At 38.8% G+C, this 13,496-nt stretch overlaps 1 protein-coding gene across 3 annotated transcripts in view; it reads left to right on the forward strand.

Moving 5' to 3' along the window:
- Nucleotides 1–13,496, forward strand: part of pds5b (PDS5 cohesin associated factor B) — a 193,336-nt gene that overhangs the window by 176,602 nt on the left and 3,238 nt on the right. For all 3 annotated transcript variants that reach the window (XM_080197450.1, XM_080197451.1, XM_080197452.1), the window contains 5 exons: nucleotides 813–875; nucleotides 1,269–1,414; nucleotides 3,297–3,408; nucleotides 4,617–5,044; nucleotides 10,143–10,262. In XM_080197450.1, the coding sequence (XP_080053576.1) occupies nucleotides 813–875; nucleotides 1,269–1,414; nucleotides 3,297–3,408; nucleotides 4,617–5,044; nucleotides 10,143–10,262 (869 nt within the window). The remainder of the gene's footprint in view (nucleotides 1–812; nucleotides 876–1,268; nucleotides 1,415–3,296; nucleotides 3,409–4,616; nucleotides 5,045–10,142; nucleotides 10,263–13,496) is intronic.

Here is a 13,496-nt window from a genome sequence, read left to right on the forward strand (position 1 = left end):
CTATATAGAACATAGGACAGTACAGACCTTTGATCCTCTGTTGTGCCGAGCTATGTCCAAACCTAAGATCAAGCTATCCCACTCCCTATCATTCGGGTGTGCCCCATGTGCCTATTCAATAACCGTTTGAAATTTCCTAAAGTGTCTGACTCCGCTATCACAGCAGGCAGTGCATTCCACACCCCAACCACCCTGCATAAGACCTGCTAGAATATTCAGTAAAGTGTAGACCTCTTTCTAATTTAGTTTAATCCTTCTAATGATTTGAAATTAAAGATCTGGCTGCATATTGGTAAAGTTGGGATTATAGTTTGGAGGTTTATCAGCAGCATGGGGATGTTCCAAAACAAAAATGAGAGGATAGGAGAATAATACGGAAATGGGTACATAGTCACTTTTGCTCTGCAGTGTTGTCACCTGAACTGTCAGCTTTGTAAGTAAAATGAAATGCAACTGGCTAAAATTGATTTGGGAAAAAGTGATAAGTAGAAAAACTCTGACCAGCATTTATTTCTTTCTGCTTCTAGCAACTATATCAGCTTTGTTAGGGGAAGTCAGTATTACATTTGTCCGTAGCTTAGCTTATCACATTGTTACTGCACACGTGTCGTTTACGTTCATCAAAGGGTGAAATCTATTTGACTGTTCAGAAATGAAACTCATCTCAGTTTTTGGAACTTTTGTGGAGCAGCATATGGTAGTCTCATATGGATACTGATTTTAAGATGGAAATTGCAATCTTGTTTCCAATGTGCAACGTCCTATGATGTCTGTTAAAATAAAAGCTTTCTCAATTTTTATTCACTTTTCAGAACTTCAACAATAGCAAAAATTATCTACCTTCAGAAATGAAAGCCTTTTTCACACCTGGCAAGGTATTGCTTATTTCCTGATTCTAATGCGTTTGTAAACTTCAGTTACATGCCTTCATAACAAATCTTCATTTTCTTGAGGACATCTTCATTCATGTTTACTCTGCACAATACAAAAACTATTGTCATTATATTGTCTTAAATTGATTTCCCACTTTATTTACTTAAACTTTTCAAAGATTATTTGCTAGAAATGACCATTTTTATAGTGCATTAATGCAGTTTTTAAATTACTTTTATTAAGATGAAGTTTGCATTCCATTTTAATCAGTGTTGATTGTAATAAGTGTACTAATTAAGCCTAGAAATCCAAAACTTTTGCTGTTTTATAATTCACCATTTAACTGTTAACTGTTGCCTCAAAATATAATTTTAATGGATTTTTATTCCACACAGCCCAAGGCAACTAACGTTCTCGGTGCAGTAAATAAGCCTCTGTCATCAGCAGGAAAGCAGGCACAGACCAAGTCATCACGAATGGAGACTATGAGTAATGCCAGCAGCAACTCTAATCCCAGTTCACCTGGAAGAAGCAAAGGAAGGTACAAAATATGGCTGAGTATGAATTCCATTGTAAGCAATAGTAATATTCACCAGTCTAAAAATAAATGGACTGTTACCAAGGGAATATATTAAAGTTCACTGTTCTAAGCTGAGCACTTGGTCTTTTTGGGACGACTGTCAAATTTCAGCAGTAAAGTATTTGTGTGGAGGAGAGATTAATTTTCAGTATACTCTATAATCAGTTATTGCAGACCCCCACTTTTGGATGAGAGATTTCAATGCTGTGTACTTAAAAACTGAAACATGTATGGTACTCCATCTCAAATACAGCATATTTTAGGAGAACAATAATTTGAAAATCCATATTCTATGAACAGGTTAAAGAAGCTGCAATAGAAATTAATTAAAGTGTAAAGCACGTAGTGGAATGCTCCCTGTTTGCATACAATAAACTTTGAATGCAACTATTGCATATTTGGTCAAAATGGCACACTGAGCAATGACTGAGTCAGTGCATCACGTGTGTCATGAATAATCAACTACACAGATTAGGAAAGGCCCGTGGTCCTCTCCGGCTCTTGAGAAGAGGCGTATTATCTAAGGTTCCTATTTCTGATTGTCACCCAGTAACTCCTGCTAAAGGGGCTAAGTGGATTCAAGAAGAGGAACTGATCAGACTTTGTACAAACTCCAGGAGAAACACTGATGCGGGGTGCCATATCATGCCATTCACCATTCTCTTTCACAGAGATAAGCAGGGTAATTGGTGTGATGTTCAGTGTTCAATTGCAGAACATTAATTTTGCCTTTTGAGTTATGAGTGATTATTGCCATAAGGAGTTTTATTTTATTATTTAAAACCAGCAGATGTGAGTAATTTGATCTGACTTATTGTTACGTATTAGTATACATGAAAAGTATTGCTTCTTGCATGCTATACAAAGCAAACCGTACAGAATGTAGTGTTACAGTCATAGCTAGGGTGTAGAGAAAGATCAACTTAGTGCGAGGTAGGTCCTTTCAAAAGTCTGATGGCAGCAAGGAAGAAGCTATTCTTGAGTCAGTTGGTACGTGATCTCAGATATCTGGCTCAAAATAGACATTTACTATTTTTTGTATATTTCTAAAAATAATTCAAATGATAATGAAAAGGTTCAGTTTTATGCTTTTAAAATAACCAGCATAATGATGGGAAATAATGTATCTTAATGGGCAACAGTTACTTAATCTGAAAAATGGGACTGTTTGGAAGAATCAATGGGCAAATTAGCATAAATATTCTTAGTTCTTAGAATCCTTACAGTGCAGAAGGAGGTCATATGACTCATCGAATATGCACCTACCCTCTGACAAAGCATCCTAGTACTTCCCCTGCCCATATATTTACCCCGCTAATCCACACATCTTTAAACACTAAAGGGCAATTTAACATGACCAATCCACCTAACCTGCACATCTTCTGACCATGGGAGGAAACCAGAGAACCTGGAGGAAACCCACACGGACGCACAGAACATGAGAGCTCCAAGGCTGGAATCGAACCTGGTTCCCTGGTGCTGATACAGAGGTGCTAACCAATGCCACTGTGCTGCCCCTATTGGCAATTATACTCCCATAATAGCATAACATACATAATTGCTACCTGTCTCTCAATATTGTATTTCACAATTTAATTTTGCAGTATAGATGTTTGAGTAATTCCAAGCTTATCATCACTTTTTTAATGATGAGCTGGGCATTTTCTGGTAGAACATATGTCACTGTTGAGTGCATTTTTGTAAGGAAAGTTATGAAGTGCCTATTTTGAGAAAGGAGTTGGTGAGAAAGATAAGAGAATCTGTGTGCAAGGGAATAGCAAATAAAATGGATTGATCATGTTGCCAATATTTGAATGCTCAATTTTTAAATCATTTAACGAAGGCTCGATAGCTCTGAAATCGATCACAGTGAAAATGAAGACATCACAGTAATGAAGAATCCACCCCTACCAGCCAAGAAAATGGATAAGAGGGAAGACTCAGACCATCTGAGGGTATGTATCTCTAAGTGTGCTCAAGGGAAGCTTGTGGATGTATAAATCGTTCATGTAGCTCCACTTCTAATTTGCTGCATAGAATTCTGTGGGGCCGCATTAAGGCCACACTTTTATCCTATTACATTTGTCTGATCACACTATAATTTCCTCTAGCTGGGCTAGGTTTAAGGAATCTGATCCAAACCTGAGTTCTAAAAGTGATAAGTGTTGTGGTATCATGTGTTTACGTTCTAACAGCTTGGACTAATACCAATGAAAGAGAAAGAGAGTCACAGAATCCCCACAGTGCAGAAGGAAGCCATTCGGCCCATTGAGTCTGCACTGACTCTCCAACAGAGCATCTTACCCAGATCCTATCCCCCTTACCACGTTAATCCCCTTAACCTACACTAAGGAACGTTAAGGTACAATTTATCATGGCCAGTCAACCTAACCTGCACATCTTTGGCCTGTGGGAGAAGTCTGGAGGAAACCCATGCAGACGCGGGGAGAATATTCAAAACTCCGTACAGTCACCCAAGGCCGGAGTTGATCTTGGGTCTCTGGTGCTATGAGTCAGCAGTGCTAACCACTGTGCCGACCAGTGATTTTCAAAGAATAACAATGATAACAACCTGCAGGATGACAGTATTCTGAAATGTGATACAAATGGAATCTGCTGTTGTAATGGTTTATATGGATAATTTCATAGAACTTATCATAGAACCCTACAGTGCAGAAAGAGGCCCTTCAGCCCATCGAGTCTGCACCGAACACAATCTCACCCAGGCCCTACCCCCATATCCCTACATATTTACCCACTAATCCCTCTAACCTACGCATCCCTGGACACTAAGGGGCAATTTCTTAGCATGGCACATCTTTGGACTGTGGGAGGAAACCGGAGTACCCAGAGGAAACCCACGCAGACGCGAGGAGAATGTGCAAACTCCACACAGACAGTGACCCGAGCCAGGAATCGAACCCAGGTCCCTGGAGCTGTGAAGCAGCAGTGCTAACCACTGTGCTGTTAGTCAAATGTTTTTAAACCCTGGTACAGACTGCTCAGCATATTAAAGTCATATTAACTATTTTAGAAATTAATATATCTATTAATTGCTATGAGTGATTTGTTAACCTTGTCCTTTGTGTTAAGGCCGGTAGCTATAATTGTGTTTTTTTGCTCTTGCCTCACAATCCTGTAAATAAACAATTGCTGTTTATAGTCAGAAACTGATAAACCAAGAGGGCGGAAGAAAGCAGCTTCTGCAATTTCGTTAGATCAAGAGGATCGGTCAAGTGTAGAACTTCTGGATCAGGTGAAATCTACAAAAACAGGCCAACGTGGGAGAAAAAGAGCTGCACACACCTCTGATTCAGATGAACAGCAATGGCCAGAAGAAAAAAGACCGAAAGAAGATCTCTTAGAGAATGAAGATGAACAGAATAGTCCGCCAAAGAAGACAAAAAGGGGGCGTCCACCAAAAGCGACAAATGAGGAAGTCCCTAAGGGAGAGACACAAGGAAAAGGAGGCAAAAGGGGTAAAAAGAGAGGAATATCTGCAGAGGGGGAAGATGGTGATAGAGATAATGAAAACAAGGAACAAAAGCAAAAAAGAACCAGACAGCCAAGAACACCCAAAAAATCTCAAAGGTTAGTATTTGGAACGTGATAACTTTACATACCCTCTGCTGTTGATAGACTAAAACTGTTTAAGAGTTTAAGATTATATTTATTATTCCAAGTAAAACATGGATGATAAAAAGACCCATCAAATATTCAAGACTAGTAAAGTGGAAATATTGATTTTCTTTAGAGTGAGCATTAAAGCCATTCAATCTGTCCCCAAACAAGAGAACTTAGACAGGGGAAATGCTTGTTTTGAGAGTTTCCAGAAATCGATCTCAATCAATCCAGAAATTTTGAAGCATGTAACCGAAATAGTTTTGTTTCAATAACAATGGGCTGCCACTGACTCGAGTTAATGTAGCTCCCTACAACAATAAGAGTTGTGTGGTCAGTGAGAGGAGACTTCAGCATGGGTGAGACTGAAAGAGAATATATTTGGGAATTGGGTTCAAAGTGGGAATTGTGTGCATAGGGGAGAGAGGTACTTTAGCTAAGATGTACTGCAAGAAGAGTGAATTAGAACAGAATGCTATAAAGGAAGGAAGGGAGTTTTAGGTATTGGATAATTAAGGGAATAAGCGAAGGAAGGGACAGAGGTGTGTTTTTGCTTCCTAACTGACTTGGCCTTCTGGAAGTGGTCTTACTCTGCTACAGGAGAAGAAACTTGTATTTGGTAAACGACTAAGGTTTATTCCTAAGGTTTAAAATAATCTAGCAATTGGTGGCAAGGTTAGTAAAATATATAAAAGCAAAAGTAAAAAATGTAATTGAATAAAATAATCAAGTAGTTATTTAAAACTCTTTTAAGGAAGGCAGGACAAGTGATGTGTCACAGCTGCCGCAGCTGTGGGATGATCTCCTAGGTGCCAGTGACTCAGGACAAACTTGCCTGCAGTAGTGTTTGAAGCTCAAACAACTTCAGCTCAGTTTGAGCTGAAGTCTGAACCACAGACACTGTGATGCATGGCGGGGGGGTGGGGGGGTGGTTTGTACCAGGAAATAATCATACCTGTTGGGACAGGATTTTTTGATTTGGTCAGTTTGTAGCAAAAAGTCAGTCCAGGTGGCTGTGTTGCCTTCCTGATGCCAGAGTACAGGGCATCCATTCAGGCTGGAGAGGAACTTGCAGTGGGAAGGGGATGATTAATTGTCATGATCTATGTAGCTACCAATGACATAAGCAGGACAAAGAAGGAAGTTCCGTGTTGTCTGTAAGTGGACACATGTACAAACATATGAATTAGGAGCAAGAATAGGCCTGTCTCACCTCCACCATTCAATGAGATCGTGGCTGATCTGCTTGTAACTTCAATCCCACGTTCCTGCCTACCCCTGATAAATTTTCACCCCTTATTAACCAAGAATCTATCTCACTTTGCTTTAAAAATATTCAAAGAGTCTCTTTCTCAAAATGCAGTGAAAGCAGAATTTGGGACTCTTGATCCTCAGAGAAAAAAATTCTCCTCGTCTGTCTTAATGAGGACCTCGGCACCAGATTAATGAGCAGATCCTCAAAGATCTTCTTTGACTACAAATTTTGTGTTCCTTGTACAAGCATATCCAACTTTTTTTCTGAATGTTAACATTCATCAGTTTCACACATTTTAAAGATATTCTGCATTCCTATTCTTAGGGCTAAAGTGATTAACCCCACACTTCCTCACATTATATTCCATGGGCAGAATTTGCAGATGGGCACCCATGAGATCCCCTGTGTGGACTCCTGCATGTCCCTGACATAATTTTACATGTAATCTCTATTATTACCCGAGCCATGTGCAAATCTGCTTGGAGCAGATCAGATTAGAGAGATGAATGCACAGCTCAAAGACTGGTGCAAGAAAAGTGGGTTCCAGTTGTGGGACACTGGCACCACTACTGGGGAAAGTGGGGGCTGTACTACTGGGACAGTCTATACCAGAACTATGACCAATGTTCTTGTGAGTTAGGGAAATAGGGAGGGTTTAAACTAAATAGTGGAGGCATGGGATCAAATTTGGGCAGAGATTGTAAATCAAAGGACAGAGATGAGGCAAAAAAGATGGGTATTATTACGGGAAGTGAAAAACAAGGCCATAACAGGAAGGAATAGACAGTACAAACCTGACAGTAAAACAACAGATGGGACTAATGGTTATAAAAATAATAAAACAGTAAAACAGATGAACTGAGAGAGCACATAAAAATAAATAAGAATGATTTGATGGCTGTTATGGAGACACGGCTGGAGAAGGACATGGATTGGGATCTGAATATTGAAGGGTATGGGATACTTAAGAAGGAAATGAAGTAAGGAAATGGTGAAGGGGTAGCTGTTGGTTAATGATGGTATTGGTACAATAGAGAGGGATAACCGAAGTTTAAGTAACCATGATGTGGAAACAGTTTGGGTAGAGATTAGGCAAACTTTTTTCTGACGGTCAGGAGTCTTTGAACCCTTTCTGAAAAGGTGGTAGAAGCAGAGTCTTTGAATTTTGTACAGCTGGTGTTGATAATTTCTTGACAGGTTATCAGGGGTAGGCAGGATGCAGTTTTAAGGTTACTGTCAGAGCAGCCATGATTTTGTTAAATGGTGGAGCGGGCTCGAGGGGATGAATGGCCGACTTTTGCTCCTTGTTTATATCATACAGCTCCAAAGTCCTTAAGATTGTTGGATCCTAAGGTTTGCACCTTGAATTTGGCTAGGATAAGCATGATATGTTTCATCTCGGGTATGATTCAAATGACCACTAGGAAATTTTTATCAAACAAAAGTTTAAGCGTATAGTTAACATATATGGAAAGAAAATTAGTAAGAACTTTTATTAATTAAAACGAAAACAAAAGAACCACAATAATATATAACCTTTTAAAATATATCCAACATGTTCCAATCAAACAAAGCTCCCCATAAACAAAGTAACTCATTTTTCACAGGTTTAACACAGCAAAAACTAATGTTCACTTGATACTGGAACTGAATCCTTTGGTTGGAGAATTGAAACCCTGACTTTTCACTTCTGGTAACCTTCTGGATACACTCAGAATAGTTTTAAGTTGCAGGGGTTTCCCAGAACACTAGCGAGAGACTCTGAGAAAGCATCAAATTCTGTAGGAAGGCAAGAAGTCTTGCTTTTAACTAACCAGCAGAACTTCCAAACCCAGAGAGAGACACTGCTTTCAATCTGATGTCCACCTCCTTCTAAGTTCCAACTGCAGCCAAACAGAGAACAAAACCTTGAATTAGGGGAAAAAAAAACTGTCCAGAATACATGATCTTCTTCCTAACAATGCAGGGTCATAAAACAACCCAGAGTAAAAATAAGCAAATCCCAATTAAACCACTGAAGGAACAATAAAAGGGCTTCTATAGACAACTTGGCAACACAGTTGCAGAGAACATGATTTTTAAAAAATCTCTTAAAGGTGCACTAACATTACATTGTTATTGTTGCAAATAGTGAGTTTGTTTCCACTTAATGGCAAAACAATAGTGAACAGCTCATATGAAAATTATGACAAAGGTAATTAAACAGGCAGTTAAATAACATTCCTCACACAGGCTGGTTAGAATAAATAATTTGTTCTGCAAACTACTGTTTAAGCAGAGTGTATAATCTTCTTCCCCAATGGGGCTATCGGAGAATAAGGAAGAACGTGAAACAATATTCAGAGCCAGTAAGAACAAAAAATTACTCGGTGGCGTGTGGAGTGAAAAAAAACACTTTGAGATTTGGTGGTCTTTCCTGCAACATTAAACTAATTTTCCTTAGTTGTAGAGTGACATTATCAATCTGTCCAAATCCTCCAGTAGCAAATCCAAATCACTTTAAAACCAACATTATCCCTTACCCTCTTCAAATGAAATATATGGAAGGATGGTATGGATTTAACCGGTGAATAGTCGCAGATAGCAGAACTAATACTAGATTTAGAATATTAAATAAAGACCAATATGATCAGCAATGCTGTGAAATAACAACACGTGCAGAGGGAAGTTTAAGAAACTTTGGAGGTAATGGATGAATTTAAGTGGTGTAGTTAAGATAGATTTATGAAGCTGTCATAGAGATTTAAAGAACATCAAGTGTAACAATGCAATAATGAAATATTGTCAACATATTTTGAACTTGTCTGTCTAAACAGTTTCAACTCCGTACTAGGACGCCACCGTGATTCATGGCACCCCTGAGCTGGTGTAAACCAGGTCACCTTCAGAAGCTGACCCAAATCACATCAAAATTGCAATGGGGCTGCCAAGGCCAGGACTGCTGCACATGGGCTTGCTATCTGAACCTTATTCTTAGACTGCTAAAAATTGCCAGCATTGCCAATCACAGAATCTGGTCCCAGTAGCCATGTTTTCTTTGTACACAAAACAAGTGGCAGAAAATCCAGCCCTTTGACTTGACCACAGTTGGAGAACTTCCTCTCAAATATACAATTCCAGGAATCATTGTGATCTCTTAGTTTGTTTTTAGTTTTTAATTAAATATTCCTCTTGTTCTTGATAGTCATAAAAATATAAGATCATACAATTATAAAATATCACAAGCCTAAGGTGTTAATGATAATGATGTAGATAACATCATTATCATTAACAGTAAAGCTGCCCTTGTATTAAAAGTTTACATTAGAATTATTCAGACCTAACCATAAATAAATTTCATGCAATGATTTTTAAAGTTAGCCACAAGTTATCCTCACAAGACTATCAGAAATGTTTTAATTCATTTTTAAGCAGCCTGTTTTATCTTAAACCCAGAACAGATTTGAAATAGATATAACAACATTGTAGGACTTGAAAACTAACACAAAATTAGCACCTTAGCAGATAACAGAATTTTAGGACTTTAGAAGGTTTCGGGTGAGTTTTATAAACTGATTTTAAGCTTTGCACTTGTAATTTGATCTGCATGATTAATTAATGACCTTGCAATTTACTGTATTCTCCCTCTATATATTAGGATTCCTCTAAGTATTTAACAAACCCAGCGAACCTAGGCCACATTTAATTATGTTTCACAAAACAGCATCCAATTGAATGGATAGAATGTCCATAATATATTTTTGATATTAGTATCTTAATACATTTCTTAATCGAATAAAGAAACACTCAATGTTGCAATTATCTATATTATAGAATAGAAACTCCAGAATCTGATGTCAATGAATCTTTATCTATGGAATCAACGCCACAGAAGAAACGAGGAAGACCGCCAAAAATGCCAACGGCACCACAGCCACAACCAAAGAAAAATTTGTAAGTAGATGGCTTTAAGTCTGAAGTTAGAAAAACACACCATGTGATTAAAAGTATTTTGGAAGCTTGCTTTTGTCCCTGTTTGGAAATGAAACAAAATGAAATGTGAACTTTTCCTGCTTTTAAGAAAAATTATTGAGTTGAAACATTGAAAGATTCTGGCCGGATTTTCCCAAAAAATTCTAAGTTCCCAACGTGTGGGGAAAATGGGAGTATTTCTGCCAGTTTCTTTTAAAGCACAATTTCCCGAATGAATCTCTGACACACTACATCACAGAGAGCCCTAGCAGGATTCACTCTGAAAATCCAGGGGACAAGGCCTATTCGTGCCCGAGAGGCTGACAGCATAGCTCTGCGTGGGCCCCTGCGCATGCACCGATATTTAACTTGGAGATCGACGCATGTGCAGCGTTGTTGGTCTCTAGATCGCTGGCCAGCCCAATCACTGGCACCCTGCACCGTGGGGCTGCATGTCCCCTGTTAGTGGGGAGCAGTAGCAAACCCCGTTTGGAGGGAAGCAGTCTTGGTGGGCGGAAGACTCTAGCAGATCCCGGGCCTGCTAATCATATGGAAGTGTCAATTACCATGACATTTCCATATGATCAGCTCCATGCCGATTTTCAGCACACAGCTGATTACATTAAATATCTTAGGCTGAGAGATGCATGGAGGCTGTGGTGCCCACGGAAAGCCTGCAAAATGACTGCCGTTAATGTGTCCTGGTCCAGGGTCTGGGAGAAGCAACCCACACACCCACACCACACACCCACAGTTTAGCTTGTCTCCACATTTCAGTACTTGGCTAGTTTGAGTTGTTAATAAGGTAGCAAGCCAAGTTGATCTGTTTGGAAAATGTGGAGAACAGGTGCCTGAAAAGTTGAGAGCAGAGCATTTGTTTTCTCAGGATTAAGTGGTTCTACGGGACTTGGAGAATGATGCAAAAACAAAACGTGTGGAGTCATGACATTTAAATTGGATCCTGAATTCTAATATTTCCTTGCATTAGTATGCAGTTAATTCACAGCATTATTTCCAACAAATCTTTGTGTCTACATCAGTTTTAACTATGCTGATATCTCATAATTTTGTTTATGTAAATTGCATTTAAAGTGCCGGTTTAAATTTATATGAAAATAATTGAATAAGCTAAACTATATCATTAAATGCAAATATATTTTGATAATTGAGTTGATAATGCAGTTTTTCATTTTGTGTTAGCCATTGTTACACTGCCATTTCCCATATATAATGTAGTTTTTTAAAAAAATTGGATCACATCACTGAACATTTTGTCCTGGCCAGCTAAATGGTACACAAATTGCATTTTACCCCTATATTCACAAAAATCCTTATTGAGGGTGTAACCCATATAGTTTATGGTAAGTTGACAGCAAATAAAACTAATTGTAGACTTGTGGTACTGTTTCCTCATCTGAATTATGATGCAATTTTAATACCCACATCATTGAAGAGAACTCCTAAAGACACTGAAATAGTGAAATTGCAATGAGTCAAACATGGATGAAAATTCTAATTGTGCTGGAGTTGTCAACATTCCCGCTGGCAGAGTAATAGATTCCATAAAATGATGCCCATGTACAGTTGCAATTCTGCACACATTAACCAATCACAATGGACCACAAGAGCGCAAAATCATAGAGCACTGGTCAAGTCATTATTTGACATTGCATTCTCCCTGTGAAAGAACATGCAAAGCCTGCGAACATGATTAAACCTGTGAGAAAATTAAAAGTGTCGCTGATCACAGAGAAGGTGAAGTTAGTACGGCATGTGAGAAATTAGCACATGAAGCCCTGGCAGGTATTGTGAAGGAGTGCATTGATGTTGTCCACTACTATGAAATCAGGGCAAACACCTTGTAACTGTTTGACAAGCAAACATTCTCTCCAGAAAAGAAGAGGATGAGAATGGTTGCCTATCCTCATGTTGAAGAAGTTCTGCTAATGAGGTTCTAGGCAATCTGAGCAGAGAACATTCCCATTTCCAGTCCAATCTTGCAGCAAAAGACAACTCCCAGAGCAAAGAATCTGGGCCAGATGGAGTTCATTTGTAGCGACTGATGGCTGGACTAATTCAAGATAAGATACGGCATGTTCGCGCAATGAGAGTACAGCAGTTACAACAGCAATTAGTAATTGGCTCCAGGGTGAAGTTCTCACCAGTAGATCAGGTGTGTTTTGGAACCTGAAAACACTTTATTGACAACAACTGATCTCAAGTTATTGAGGTCAACGATAAGAACCAGAAGTACAATCTATAAACCATGTTCATGATATAGAAGATGTGGAAGATGGTTATGAAACCCATAATTGTCAACTGCTTGAACCACATTGGGTTCAAAAGGTTATGACTGCACAAGATGTTGAGAACAAGGAGGAGCAGGGTGAGACCACTTAACCCTATGACGAGGCACTTTGCTGGAATTTCCATTCCAATCTCCTTCAGGCGAGTGCAGAGACAACCTTAAACTTGGATTCAAGTGGGCGATGCCAGACCCTGCACAACAGAGCTGACAGATGATGCAATCGTAGATGCAGTACATCCCTCAACCAAGGAGCCTGATGATTCTGAAGAATCTGATGGCTATCCGACTGCCTCCCCAGCTGATGCTGTAAAGACCATAGAGATGCTTCAGATTTCATCAAAAACATGTTTAACTGCATTGACAACATGGTGGAATGTGTTGCACACATTCAAAGAAAATGATTGCAGAGTTTTTTCAGAGCTAACTCCTGACATTTTTCAACGCAAAGGTCAGGCCATTGTAACGTGTGAATAATGGAATAAAGAATTTTTCATATTTACTGCTTTACTGTATTTTGATTGGCATTTGAATCTGTTATTTTTCAGTGTATGCACACCCTGTTAGATCAAGAAAAATTCATGTGGGAATGGGGTCTCACAAAGTTAATACTATCTTGTGGTGACTCTGCTGGAATTCAACTCATCAATTTTACTGTAACTGAGACCGCTGTATATAAACTGATAAAATTGTGCTTTTAGTCAAACCCATGCATAGATGACCAATGCCTCTACTCATACAAAAACAAGTTAACAGTCTAATAAAATACATATCTTTGTTAAGTAAAAATTCTGTTTACAAGCATGATAAAAAGCAGTACTGCTGCAGAATGTAGCTCCTCAAATCAGGTTGAGGTATCGTACAACAAAAAGTTGAAGTTATTGAACTCACATGTTCAGTCCGGAAGGCTG

Source organism: Carcharhinus amblyrhynchos, chromosome 10, assembly GCF_965287045.1.
Source record: "Carcharhinus amblyrhynchos chromosome 10, sCarAmb.v2.hapA, whole genome shotgun sequence".
NCBI classification, from domain to species: Eukaryota; Metazoa; Chordata; class Chondrichthyes; order Carcharhiniformes; family Carcharhinidae; genus Carcharhinus; species Carcharhinus amblyrhynchos.